We start from the raw sequence: 15,369 nt of genomic DNA on the forward strand, positions 1-15,369 counted from the left end.
TCATTTTATTCAAAATGTATGAAAAAAAAATGTGTGAAACGACACCATTTGCTTTTAAAACAAACGGCATCGTTTCGAGATGGGATCGTCTTCTTCCCCAGATCCCTTTCCCTCTTCTTCCCCAATTCAATTTCTCCTCTGCAACTCTCTCTCTCTCTCTCTCTCTCTCTCTCCTCTGCAACCCTCTCTCTCTTTCTTTATTCTCTCAAATGAAGCTCGCTGCTAGGGGAATAGAGAACCGCCGGATTCGATATGGCCAATTTTCCTCCTCCCCATCGACCGGTTAAGGTCGGTTGCTCCTCCCTATTTTCAGACGTCGGTTAGCGTCGCTTTTGCCCAAAAACCGCCCTGAAGGCTTCGATTTTCACCCCTGCTTTGAATGCTTTTTACTAAAATTCTTATTACTTATCAAAACATTATACGAGGATAAGAGTCGAACAGTAACTTTTCATGAGGCTCAAACTTCGCAACCTTTAAAAAGAGCCTTTCTGGATCCTCCCCATTTTTGGCTAAGGATGATTCGGTAGCAGATCATTCGGCTTCGTTTGTTTCATAAATTCATCTCAACTCATTATTACAACTTTTTCAAATTCCAATACAAAATATAATAAACAATTCAACTTTTTCAAATCCCAAAATAATAATAATAATATTAAAAAATAATATTCTAACAATATTTTATCATCTCAACTCAACTCAATTCAACATTCAAACGCAGCCTTACAGCTTTCAAGCATATTTCTTCAATGGAAAGTGGGCTTTAGAGCAGCACAGGATTAGGAGATGTATCTCTTTAATGCATTCAATTTGCTGCTGCATTCAGCTTGGTTGAGATAGGATGGGGGAAGATAAAATGCGATGGGCCATGTCTAATGCCTTGTTTGTGTAACAAGATATTTTCAGGTATTCTCAGAGATGGGCCATGTCTTAGGCCTTGTTTGTGTAACAAGGTACTCTCAGGTATTCTCAAATATTTCCTTCCAAAACATCACTCAAACACAAAACACTGTTCAATTTTAAATCTTCAACTTTTTCATCTAATCATTACCTAATTATTACAAATTTTTCAAATTTCCAAAACAAAACAACTTTTTCAAATTTCAAAACAAAAATTATATTCAAACAATTATATTCAAACAATTTTTTAACTTTATAATATTTTTATTCAACTTTTTTTTTCTTCTTTCCCAAAACCCAATAAAACATCTTAACTCAAACCATTTCACTACTATTCACAAATATTCTGAGATGTTCTCTAAATTTCCAAACGAGCCCTAAGAAAGGAGTGTTTGGGGAGTCAAGTTGTTCTACAACGCATTAATCCCTCACAATGTACTAGCTTTCATCCATCGGAAAGAGTAAGGTCCCTCCAAAAGCAACTTTGTTTGATTGGACGGCTATACTAGGGGAAAACCTTATATTTGGAAATCCATGGAGGAGCAATGTCCTGGTTATGAAGTAGTATTGCATGTGTAGAAAGGGAAGGGGAAACCGTCGATCATCTCTTACTCCATTGTGACGGTAGCACTTTGTGGCAAGCAGTTTTTTGTCTCTTTGGGTTAGATTGAGTGATGGGTAGCAGATTTATTAGGCTGCTAGAAAGGAAGATTTGAGAACCATGACAGATTCACAGTAGGCTTTTGTGGAGAATGATTCCAATTTGTTTAAGAAACGAACAGAGCTTCAAAGGCAGTAAAAGGACATAGAGAAACCCAAATTTTTCTTTTTTTAATACACTATTTTTGGATGGCCGCCCACTTTTTTATCTAGTTTTAGCTTCCATAATTTTTTGGACCTATTTTCTTTCTCTAGTTAAGTTTATTTGATGTCTACTCCCTATGTACTTGGATAATGCATTTTTTATCATTAAAATTCATCTTACTTGCCTAAAAAAAGACATGCTTTTTTTTTTTTGATAAGTAAAAGTATATTAATAAAAGAATAGGCAAAAAGCCATGTTCAGTACAAGGTGTGTCCTAACTACGTAGGAGCCATAGATACAAGGCAATCATGGAAATCTTGGCCATTGAAATTAACGGCAATGGCCCAAGTACAAAGAGTTCTAAAGAAAAAAGCTTTAAGTTCCTCCATTGATCTCTCTTTATCCTCAAACGTCCGTTCATTGCGCTCATGCCACAAGCACCACATGATACAAATAGGAAGCATCTTCCAAACGACCTTGATCTGTTGATTACCTCTCAAGTCTATCCAACTAGCCAACATTGCCACCACTGACTCAAGCATAACCCAATCCAAATCTAGCCTCCTAAATACCTCATTCCATATCCCTCGAGCTACCTCACAATGTAATAGAAGATGATCCACTGATTCTCCCTCTTTCCTACACATACAACACCAATCGGCATGATCACCCTCCGTCGCCTCAAATTATCCGTTGTCAGGATCTTGCCCAAGGAAGTAGTCTAGACAAAAAATGCTACTTTGAGAGGCGTCTTATGTCTCCAAATCCTTTTCCAGGGAAATTGAGTTGGAGGCACTTTTGATAGGGACTTATAAAATGAATGAACCGAGAACGTACCTTTACCTGTAGCAATCCCCCACAAAAAATCAGCATGTTGGATACTCAGTTTGAATGAATACAAGAGGCTGAAAAAAGCTGCAAAGCTATCCACTTCCCAATCACGAGCCGCCCAGCTAAAATTAAGGTTCCATTGAATATGTTCCCCCACTATCACCATGACTTCCTCCACTGAGACATCCTTGTCGCTTGCCACACCAAAATTTGATCCTACTCCCATCTCTTAGACAATATCTTGTGTGGCGAGAGAAGACCCCCCATCCTCTTCTTATATGTTTTCACAAATCCACTCCATGTGCCCCTCTCACTTCATTGGTACACCAACCACCCCATAAGCCACCATATTTACTCTCAATCACTAACTTCCATAGAGCTTCAGGTTCTTTATGGTATCTCCAAAGCCATTTTTCAAGTAACGCCCGATTAAAAATACTCAAACTTCTGATGCCCAAACCACCATTAGAGAGAGGACAACATACATTCTCCCACCTGACCAGGCGAAATTTAAACTCCTTCCCTATTCCACCCCACAAGAAATCCCGTTGAAGTTTCTCAATTCGAAGTGCCACACTTGCTGGAATAGGGAACAATGATAGAAAATAAGTCAGTAAGTTAGATAGCGTACTCTTTATCAAAGGTAATCCTACTCCCTTTTGACAAGTACATTCTCTTCCAGCCTACTAGTCAACGTTCAACTTTCTTGATCACTGTTTCCCATAGAGAAGCCGCTCTCGAGGCGGCCCCCAACGGAAGACCAAGATAAGTCATCAGGAGTGAAGTAATCTTACACCCCAAAATATTAGCCAACTGTCTTATACGCTGAACTCCTACAATAAGCACCATCTCTGATTTTTCCAGGTTCACTTTCAATCCAGAAACTGCTTCAAAAAAAGTAGAAGGGCCTTCAATACTCTAACTAGATTATGGTCTACCTCACAGAAGATAAGAGTGTCATCTGCAAACAATAAATGCAAAATATTAGTAATTCCCCCACCCGGGGATCCAATCGAGTAGCCAGTCACACGCCCATTAGCGACCAAGGCTGAGATCATTCCGCTCCAAGCTTTCATTACAATAACAAAAAGTGATGGGGATAACGGGTCGCCTTGTCTTAGACCGCGAGTACTATGAAAAAAACCTGTTGGGCTTCCATTTATCAGAACTGAGAATTTCACCGTAGATATACACCAACGGATCCATGATCTCCATCTCTCCCCAAAACCACACCTCCCAAGAAGGTCAAGTAGGAAATCCCAATTAACATGGTCATATGCCTTCTCCATGTCTAATTTGCATATAATCCCTACAATTCCAGCTTTCATTCTACTATCCAGACATTCATTTGCAATAAGAACCACATCTAAAATCTGTCTATCATTTACAAAAGCATTTTGAGGCATTGAGATTATCTTACCCACTACCTCACTGAGGCGATTCGCAAGTACCTTGGAGAGGATCTTGTATACCCCATTTACAAGACTAATGGGTCGGAACTCCCTAATCTCCGAAGCCCCAACCGTTTTGGGTATCAATGCTAGGAAAGTGGCGTTTAGGCTTTTCTCAAAATGACCAGCCGATGAAACTCCTGAAACACCTTCATGAGATCAACCTTTAATACATCCCAGCAGCAAGCTTGGAAGAAACCCATTGAAAAACCATCATGACCCGGACCCTTATCTTTAGCCATTTTCCTTACAACTTCAAAAACCTCGTCCTCCTCAAAAGGTCTCTCCAAACGGATGCCATCCATAGACCCAATAGAGTCAAAAATAGCCCATCGGGCTTAGGTCGCCAACCCTCCTGCTTAGTGAGTAGCTGTTTGAAAAAGCCCACTACATGATCATTAATCATCTGCTCATCTTTACAATCTACCCCATCAATCTTCAACGACTCAATATTATTAGATCTCTTGTGAGAATTGGCTACCCTGTGGAAAAACTTAGTACAATGATCGCCTTCCTTCAACCATAACGGACTTTTGCTGCCACGAAATCTCTTCTAATAAAATGATCCTCTCAAGATCTACAACCAACACTAGCTTTTGAGTTACTTCCTCCTGTGTTAAGATCCAAAACTCTTGTATCCTTTCTAGCTCCTGGATCTCCCTTGTCTTGCATTTCTTGTGTTCCCCAATGTCCCCAAAAGACTGTTGATTCCAAAGTTTTAAGTCAAGTTTTAGAGCTTTCAATTTTCCTGCAAACATGAAACTAGGAGTTCCCTCAATCTGATAGGACGTCCACCACTGTCAGACCCTATCCATAAAACTTTCCGTTTTCAGCCACATGTTTTCGAACTTAAAGTACTAACGTCTTCTTTGAATCCCACCACAATCTAGTAAGATAGGCCAATGATCCGAACATAGCCGAGGCAATCTCTTTTTCCAGACCTCCGGAAAATGAATTTCCCACTCCAGAAAAATTAAGAATCTGTCTAACCGAGACCACGTCTGATTATTGGCCCACGTATATAAGCTCCCCGCCATTGGCAAATCAACTAAATTCATATCAAAAATGCATTCTGAAAAATCTGACATTGCTGGACGCATTCTTCTATGGCCAAAACACTCGCTGGGAAATCTTGTTACATTAAAATCTCCACCAATACACCATGGAAGATCCCACCAACTGTGCACTACAGCTAGTTCATCCCACAATACACTCTGATCACTGTCTGAATTAGGTCCATAAACACCTGCAAAAGCCCACAAATAACCATCTGATACACTCTTAAAGGAACATGCTACCAAAAATAAACCAATAAACTCCTCCCTTTTCTCCACCACTCGTTAGTCCCACATCACCAACACGCCTCCTGAAGCCCCATTAGCTACCAAATATACCCAATCCACGTGTATACAACTCCATATACTTCTCACAATTTTTGTATTAATAACTTTCAACTTCGTCTCCTGTAAACAAACAATATCCGCCTTCCACCCTCGCAACAAGTTTCTTACTTGAAGACACTTACTAGCCTCATTTAGTCCACGGACATTCCACGATATTATTTTTTGTCTCATTTGGGATAAGACAGCCCCTTCCCCTTAGTCCTATCCCTACTGGAACTGCCTTCAAAGTTCATGGACCAAGTCAGCCTCTTTAGTTCACGCTATTTCTTGGTACCAGCTTTCCTATATTGTTGGTGACCAGTTTCGATGGCTGTGAGTAATGCCATGAACTGTTCCTCATAAGTTCATAACCTTCACACTTCAAACCCACCATTTCCTAAATATTCTTCACTGTATTAAACACCCAGTCTTATACACATGACTGGTCTGGAAACATACACTTCAAAGGGATAGGATGCTACAATTGAGAATCCTGTTGTTCCTCCAAATTCTCTTCCTCGAGCACCAATCCAAACTCCCCAACAGATTCATTCGACACTTGGATAAGCCTCTGGGAGTTCTCTTCATCTGAAAGAAATAACTCATCACTGGCCGAATCTCCTGCGACGTCAATGGACCCCTCGGTATTGCTTGCAAGAGCCTCAACACCTCCCCCTCGCTCCGTCGGCGATTTCTGTGCACTCCCCAGAGGTGGGAAAGCACGCAGTGGTGGTGGAAGGTCCACCTCGGAATCTGTCGGTGTTTTCTGATTCTCCTGCTGACACAAATCTTCCTCCGGCTGCACCACCACCTTCATCGGCGACTTTTGATGACGTCACGATGAAGACTCTGGCAGGACGACCACCCTCTGGTGGCGGCACGACGACGGGCCTTGGAGAAAACTACCTCCTGCTTCCCTGTAACATGAACGAGCCCTCCACTGCTGCCACGCCTTGGACTTGGGCTTGGGCCTATTAGCCCACCCCTTAACGTTGAAACTTTGCCCGTTAATGATACAGGCCTGAGCCATATACGACCCATTAGGGCCCATCCTTCCCTTTGAATCCCAAAAGGGCATCTGAAAACGCCCTGTTTTAGACTTTAAACTACCCCCCCCCAAAAAACTCCCCGTATTATCCCTTTCCATAATAACCCTGACACACTTCATCACCTTTTCAACCTCCCCCTGAAAAATCTCAGTTGCTCCTGCACCTCCCTCACCATGCAGAGCAACGCCCGCCCATTGCTGACAATTTCTCTCTCCCGAAAAGGACGACGAGTGGCTCGGTGCACGTCTCCATCAGGCCCTCCCCCTTTGGCACCAAATCTCGACATCCCAAAGGCCCCCGCCGGAGAGAGAGCATCTCTATATGATTTCGAGTACATCTCACCATCCCACTTCCTCCTCTATACATCACCACTACCTCCATCTCTGTTTCGGTCCATCCCAGTAACCTCCCTCAACACCTCCCTCATTATTTTCCAACCCCCTCTCCCTCTCTTCTTCTGGAATAAGAATGAAGCTACGTCGGCTCCCATCACCATACACTGCCACCTCCAAAAATCTGCCTCGTTTATTCAAACATTGTTGAGCAATGAAACAACGATAACCCTCTCTTGTTGACGAGTAAAAATCCTTCCTTTCACCTATCGCACTATCCTTCAGAGCTCCCTCAAGCCATTGTGCACTGCCCAACCCCATCAATAGCTCCTGCTTGAATCTTCTACCTCTTTCACCGATACGGACTAGACCCCCTTCCCTCACTACAGAGAAGAGCTTAGATTCGATCCCAAGCTCCCTTGTATAACCCATCTTAACGTCGATGTAGCAAAGGAACTAACTATCCACCATCCTCAACGGCAAAAGAATTAGAGTTTACTCTTCTTTTTTTTCTCACTTGTATGGAGAGAAAATGGAAACTAGGAGCACACCCTAGAAAACTTCATTAAAAAAAAAAAAAAAAAAAAGACATGCTATTAGTAATTAAAGAGAGGCATTAGAAGCATTGTCATAACACTTAGGAGACGTTTGGATTCGAAGATGACTTGAGATAACTTGAGATGAGCTGAGATGAGTTGAGATGGATTGTGAATAGTAATGAGATGAGTTGTGAATAGTAGTGAGATTTGTGAGTTAAAGTTACTGAATAGTAATAAATAGTAGTGAGATGAGTTGAGATGAGTTGAGATGAGCTGAGATGACTTGCGAATCCAAACGTTTCCTTAGCGTATATATCACACTTGGCAAGTTATGTTTCCTATGTATTCTTATGATGTGGAAGAACAGTGCATAGCTTAAGCACTCGACCAAATGACTTCACCGTTTCATTTTTATTTACGCTTTCATTTAAAAACTTTGCTCTGCAAATTTTTAGACCACACAGACAGTGTGACATTGTATTGTTAACAATTCTCAACTCTCATAGAGATGTTTCCAGCTCCTCCATGATATAGCTGCAGAATTAAAAACCCAAGAATTTACAGCATCTCATTCTTAGGCTTGCCTCTAATCTAATCTGGACTCTTAAATTTCAGAACACGAAAACATTTATCAATCAAAATATTAAATTGAGAATAGAAGCACTCGCCATGAATTCCCAGCTGCATTAGAAATGATATCATAGACAATCCAGGGATGGATACCAGCTTTGACACCAAGAGAAATAGCCTCCAGAGAAGCAACAAGATGAATGCCCTCAAGCAGATCATTGACCATATTAATTTTACTGCAATGGAAAAAGAGAACTCTAATATGACAAGGTAACATTTAGGGAATACTATTCATCAACTAAATAGCATGTTAAGTATGAATTTCATTTATCCACAAAAACAATTACATCAGTTACCCAATGACCAGGAAAAGCATGACATCAAGCCAATAAATTTACAGCAGTCTTCGATATGTAAATAAGGTTTAAAGCCAAGAAGAAAGCACACCTTCCAGCACCAACTTCACTCTCAAAAATGTAAAGCTTTTCACACATTGCTGCACACAAATCACAACAACAGGTGATATATTGATATCTTAAATGAAAAATAAAGGTTCGTTAAATGATGTCCTAATTCAACGATGTTAGGGTACCAAGAACAGATTTTACCAGAGAGAAAAGGCTGAGCCCTTGCAATGGCGTCTGACCTTCCTGATGAAGTAATCTAAACAGTTTAAAAATATCAGCACTCTTCCTGTAATAGACTAGAAGGAATGGATCTCTACATCCACAATGAAGCAATCAAGTAAAAAAGAAGATATAATTTTACCATGACTTTTCCATCTAACAGCTCAGACTTTCCTCTGGAGACATATGCATCCACAAGATAGGCTGTCGCACAATCATCTGCAAGAAAGATATGTGGGTAGATGTCAGCAAAAAATTCACTACTAATGCTATATGTTCCAGAAAGAAGGCAACAATCAAGATCGTGAGTATGAGGTAGTGCGTTGCAGAAACCATCAGTTCATTAGCCAACTTGGTGAAATGGTTGGGCATGTGTGATGGACCCCTAACTTTTTTATTCATGAAACATCAATTAGCAGTGAGATATCTTACTACTAAACATAGACCACTGGTCCATGATGCTCTATTTGGTTGCTGAAGTAAACTTTTCTTTTTCTGTAAGTAAGTTGAGCTTTATTGATAATAAAAAGGATGTAATCCATGTACACAAGCAGTATACTTTTAAGAAACAAAATTAAAGAAACAAAAGTTAAGATTTTATAAAGATTGCTCAATGGAGACACGTTTCCTAGAAAACTGAAGTTATACAAAGGTAACAATTTTAAAAGACAAATTGCCTGTGAGACGCTTTTCCAGGTTCTGAATATCTGATGGTAATAATGTAGAGCGGAGTATAACGACAACATCCCTGTGCAACCCTGCATATGCATATAGTTACATATGCTGTATATCAAGCAAGGGACTGGTAATTATATTAGATGTTATGGGAAGCTTCATCAAGACCTTTTAGAGCAACCTCATTACCAAATATTACATCATTCAAATTCTCTGCACGAGATATCAACACAATCAAAGCTGCAACACCTGCATGCAAGAATTGAGCAGGGAAAAAAGAATCATATAGGCAATCCAATGGCACAAAACATACAATGCTCATAATTTACATAGGCCAAGGATAAAAAAACCATTAGGACAAGCACAGTTATGATGATGCTGCTGAGTGTCAATAGAAGGCCATAAATTATGCCATGTCAATAGATAAATTCCTACTGAGTAATAGTTGTAATTGACTCATTCATCTAGGCTGTATATACTCTCCTAAATAGGAGAGGAGATTTAGCTTACCATGTATAGCTCCCTAGGATCACTCTATGTAATTAGCTAGCTTACCATATATAGCTCCCTAGGATCACTCTATGTGATTAGCATGTACAGCTTAAGTTTTCTTGTATAGCTGGCAGTCTTGCCTATATAATGAAAAACCTTCTCAGAAGAGAAGACAATTTGAACCATTCTGTTACTGAGTACACGTGGTCCAGTACACGTTTTAAATTAACCTTCGGGGTTTATCTGTACTTTTAAAGGTACAGATACTACATTTTATTAAAGGCACTAAAGGTGCAACCCAAGTACAGTGAGGGTATATGTGGGAGACGGCTAATTTAAGTGGGAGTTGGAGCTTCACTTTAGAAAATCTACGAAAAATACAAAGCAACAATTGTTGTGGACAGAGTCCCCTCATACAACAGTTTAAGCATAAAGTCTTAATTCTGACAGTGTTCACTCACAATTTTTGAAGTTGTGGGAGTTGCACTCCACTTATCATGTGGAACTGATAAAAGAAATCTTAAAGTTCTATATATGAATTTCACTTATCTGCGGAATTGACTAGTTTAGATTTTAGTCTTGTATTTTTTATCAGTAGAATCAGAATTGATTATAATTTCATGAAACTTTCAATAGTATAAGAATACAAGACTTAAATCTAAACTAGTCAATTCCACATGATATGTGAAATTCATATGTAGAACTTCATGAAATTTAGATATGACTTAGAAAAATTAGTGTATGGCTTCCACTAACTAAGGATTTCCACACTCTGGTTTCTTTTACTCGTAAAACCAAGAAATGAATTTTTGGCAATCCCTCGTCATATCCATGACCCAATATTTACGGTGGGAAATGGAAAAATGGGCAGTTTCACCTTTACATCCATAGGTGAAGGCAGCAAGAAGACTTCGGGCTGGTTTGGATTTAGAGATGAGATGAAAGTTGAAAAAAAAAAATATTGTTAGAATATTATTTTTTAATATAATTATTTTTTTGAATTTGAAAAAATTGAATTGTTTATTATATTTTGTGTGGAAATTTGGAAAAGTTGTAATGATGAGATGAGATAAACACTTTTTGAATCCAAACAGGGCCTTCATGTCTCAAAATGGCTTCCTATTGAAAAGAAAATTGGCAAAACCTTGTATAACCAAATCAAATTATGTTCAAAATAATGCACAGCCTGACATCAATAGACCATTCAATCCCTACAAATGGAAGCCAAGTTGGGTCATCCCTAGCATTGTGGGGGGGGAGACATGATGATTAAGGTCAAAGGTGGACCTTTAATTTCCTAGGCAGGTAAAAGGTGCACTTGAAACACCCATGTCCACTTTTTGAAATTTAAATTGATAAACAACAATTAACTACAGATAACGTTTGCGCAGTTCAGTAGGTTATTACAACTTCCCAAAGAAAAAAAAAACAAGCCTAGCTTAAATCACAAAACTAAATAGAATTGTATAACAAATAACTAAGATTGTGTTACCTCTCCCTGCCTCCACTGCACTAGCACACCTACTTCCCCCAAGCTTCAAAAAGTCACTTATCAAAGGCTCATATACCTGCAAATAGAGCAATTGCATTGCAACGTTGAGTTAATTACCCCAAATGAAGTTATCTTTTCACAGGGTGGCATATCAAACTGATTATCAAGCACATATATACATCCCTTCTTGTTTACATGACTCAGAAATTTCAAGTTTTCTCCTAAAGAAAAACTGCACATTTAACAGGTCATTTATCAAAAGGGCATTATCCTGTGTTGGTCCCATGAACGCAAGGTCCTAGGAGGGGACATCTGAATGAAGTCCTAACCTTCAACATCTTTGAATGAAGTGGCTACCCCCCAGAATTAAACCCACACTCATAATCAAGCATTTGTACACTTTTCTCTTATATTCATTGTTTGCAAGATCTAAACACAGCTTTAGTGTATAAATCAATCACTTAAGCACGCTATGACACTTCAATCGAGGATGTCAGATTTTACTGCTCAAACTGGAAAAAATAAAATAAAATAAGACTTTCACTTGCCTTACTATAAGATGCTTAAAAGTTTATACTACAATGATTATATTCTTACTTATAAAAAGAAAAAAGTTTATACATCGATAGAATTTGACTCTTTGTATATCTATATATATATCTAGCAATCCTATACTCATGGAAAGACTTTGACCTTTTCCTTTTCTATGACAAGTTATCACAAAGCCCAACTCAACCTCCACAGATAGGAAAAAAAAACGTCATTACAAAACCCTAGAACAACCAAAGATGAATTCAAAAGTTTTTCAAGAAAAAAAAAATTGAAATTATTTTTAAAATTCTAACATAATCCTGAAAAAAGCAAGAATTAGTTCATACTTTCATTGCCAATTGCTACCAAGTTTTGCAACAGAAGCCATCTAAAAAATACAGAATATTGCATAATTTGAAGTTTTTATATTAAAAAATATACCACAGCTTAATTAATAAGGAAAAAAAATGAGAAAATAAAATAAAACCTAGAATTTATAGCTCCAACAGGAAGAATGTAACCTCAAAACAAAATAGACCTATGCAAAGATCAAATCATTTCTGCCACAAGAGTTGCACTCGTTGCACAGATTAACTTGCTACTAAAGCTATCACAAGCAACTCTTGCATTATTAACTTGAGAGAGTTATGTATTGTTAATACCATTATTGCATTACATGTCCGGCAAAGATACAACAGCCAACAATCAATCAGTTCAATAAGTTGGACGGTGGATAAATGTCATGTCCAGTCCATATGACGACCTCTAAAGCATTCTATGATTTGAACAGATTGAAAAATCACCAACTGGCTGAATTGTAATCAAATCTGGTCATTCTTAAGAGAATATAAAAACTCACGGGTTTTATTATTAGTCCTCCAAATACTAAATAAATCTAACTTTTTTAACTCCAATTAATTAACTATTTTATTTAATGTCAGTATAGTGTTTTTAATTTCATTTGAATATCTTAGTATTTATGATTCAACTAAATTTTAATTTCATTTGACCATACTCGCCAATTGAATCCATACCAAAACCGAAGTAATATTTCTTATCAAGGACAGAGCAAGGATTGAAGCTTTGAGGGGCCATTGTTAATAAAATATTTAAAAATTGGAAGGAAAAGAAAAAAACCATTGTTTGTAATTTTTTGACAAAGTGCCAAAAGTACCACCGACTTCTTTTTTCCGGTGAGAGCTAGTGCTAGGCCTAAGGGTGGCAAATCGTGTTTTCGGGTCATGTTCATGTCTTGTCAAGTCATAAACATTCAATTATATAGGTCAACCCAAACCTAACACGTTAAGCTAAATATGTCAAACTTTCAAACCATAACACAACTCATTTAAATAACGGGTTATGTCGTGTCACCCATTTTGACCCGTTTAATAATTAATTAGAAATATATTAACAAGACACAACTCATTTAAACCCGTTTGTTTTGTATAAATGGATTGAACTAAAATGCATAACTTATTTGATCTGATTAACATAATTTTACATAAAAGTAAAAATATATATTGATTAATAACCACAATATGTTAAAAATATATATAAATATTTTTTAAATTTTAATATATAATAAAACCAATATTACAAACCATACAATAACAAATATGAACATAGGTCTAAAATTACAATCACAATAATAAAAGCAATAAAAACATAAGCATACTGAGAAATATCAATATTACAACTTAATAATAATAAAATTTTAATTTTGAAATAAATTCTAAAGGGTCAAAACGGGTTAATTTCGTGCTAAGCAAGTTGACTCATTATTGACCCGTTTATAAATCGTATTTTAACGGGTCAACCTGTTTGACCCGAACTCGTTAATATCGAACTCAAACTTGCTAATTTCGTTTCATGTCCGTGTTGGATTCATGAATTGTATCACATTTTATCACTCCTAGAGCCTAATGCCGTCCCTGTTTCCATCAATGTTGTAGCATACATGGGACCAATACCAGAAAACAAATCTAAGCTGTACACTCGGTCCCTTTATCTACCCAAATTTTTTTCCCTTGTTTTGTTTCTCAAATCCCAGGGACTAGGCCCAAGTATCATTCATTAACAAACATAAAGTTGGGGGCGACAGACAGTTGTCAGCTTATGAGGACATAACAATTAACATGGCATGTGAACCCCACGATATCATGTGGCAAAGCACCCACTTGGATAGGCTCGGCGCACATTTTACCTCGGTAATACATGTTTTCCAACCGGAAACCTACGAAAACGCGCAGCATTCTCTTTTCCGTACTAGCAAGTAGCAAGCAAACGGTGCGACTCAAATCATCTTTCCTTTTTTTCCCCCGAGCAAAAAAGGAAGGAGGGAGAGGGAGAGGGAGAGGGAGAGGGAGAGAGAGAGGGAGAGAGAGAGAGAGAGAGAGAGAGCAAATCACAATATCTCACTATTCTAGCATGCTTAACCGAGATATATACTAGCTTATACTAACCATGGCCAGTGAATCAAGTATCATGAGATCCCATATTTAACAAAAAGATTTAGGGTCATTTGGATAGTGAAATGAGTTGAGGTCGTTTGTGAACAGTAGTGAGATTATTAGTTGAAATTAGATGAGTTGATCATCTCTGTATCCAGGCCCTTAAAAAGAAAGAAAGCCAATTATACAGCTTTCTCAAACAGGATCGTTTTCAAATTTCCACCGCTTTTTGCATGTGCCACGAGCATAACAAATTAATAATGCCATTGACTCCCTGCATTAGCGGCGGATAACGTATGCATGCGTCTTCGCCTCTCCTAACTTACTCAAGGAAATAGAGAAGATTGAGATTTCCAGATAGAAGAATCTGCCGAAGAGGAAATTTAGGAGATTTCCACCGATCTTTCCTAGTTCAATATCCATTTTACATATATAATCTAGAACGAATTGCAGGAAGAAAAATAAACCATAGAATGAGATTACGTATTCAAATTTTCTTCTAACGTTGTTTTTTTTTTTTTTTTCCAGGCAATCAAACAGAAACGAGAATAAGTTCACCGACGAAGATTCAAAAGCAAAAGGATGGAGGAGAAATAGAAAGAAACCTCGAATGCTTGAACAGCGTAGCCAGAGCGGAGGAGCGAGGCAGCCAAGTCGAGGCTTAGTTCGTCCAAGCCAAGGAAGCCAACGACTCCTTTCGACGCCATTGCAAGATTGAGAAGACGACTCTGTGCTTTGGCAGCAATTTGCTACCGTACGTGTTCTAATTTCTTTTTGATACGACTGATGCTATGATTCATTTGAATGAGACGAGCACTCGCATTTAAATACTCACACGCAGTTGACAATATTCAAACCTTGAGATTTGACGCAACCTCGACTATATAAAATTTTAAAATATATATTATAAATATAAATTTATAAATTAATATAATTGACGTCTAAAATGTTCTATAATTATAAATAAATTTTTAAAAAAATAAATAAAAATAATTTATAATTTAATATATCATATCAAGTTACGTCAATTTATATTTATTTTATAAGATATCTTTGTAATCAAAATATTTCTCTTAAAGCAACCTACCCACCATTCTTTTTGTCACCGTCTTATAATTTTGTATTAAATAATAAAAAATTATTTATTATATTTTATTTATAAGTCTATTATTTAATGACATATCAAATAATGTTAAGAGAATAATAGTAATAATAAATTCTATTTACAATCTTTAAATGAGAATTAT

The 15,369-nt window shown here is 37.7% G+C and overlaps 1 protein-coding gene across 2 annotated transcripts in view; it reads right to left on the reverse strand.

Annotated features, from left to right (window-relative positions):
- LOC108994897 overlaps positions 1 to 14,923 on the reverse strand; it is a 37,945-nt gene extending 23,022 nt beyond the window's left edge. Inside the window, exons 1-8 of one of the 2 annotated variants that reach the window (XM_035690518.1) lie at positions 14,728 to 14,923; positions 11,142 to 11,217; positions 9,347 to 9,406; positions 9,160 to 9,240; positions 8,625 to 8,701; positions 8,465 to 8,519; positions 8,304 to 8,352; positions 7,955 to 8,092 (exon numbers count right to left, since the gene is read on the reverse strand). In XM_035690518.1, coding sequence (XP_035546411.1) covers positions 7,955 to 8,092; positions 8,304 to 8,352; positions 8,465 to 8,519; positions 8,625 to 8,701; positions 9,160 to 9,240; positions 9,347 to 9,406; positions 11,142 to 11,217; positions 14,728 to 14,829 — 638 coding nt within the window. In that variant the 5' untranslated portion in view covers positions 14,830 to 14,923. Of the gene's footprint in view, positions 1 to 7,954; positions 8,093 to 8,303; positions 8,353 to 8,464; positions 8,520 to 8,624; positions 8,702 to 9,159; positions 9,241 to 9,325; positions 9,407 to 11,141; positions 11,218 to 14,727 lie in introns of both variants that reach the window. The other variant, XM_035690517.1, reaches the window with a different exon arrangement.
- Between the last annotated feature and the right edge of the window lie 446 nt (positions 14,924 to 15,369).

Source organism: Juglans regia, chromosome 6, assembly GCF_001411555.2.
Source record: "Juglans regia cultivar Chandler chromosome 6, Walnut 2.0, whole genome shotgun sequence".
NCBI lineage: Eukaryota > Viridiplantae > Streptophyta > Magnoliopsida > Fagales > Juglandaceae > Juglans > Juglans regia.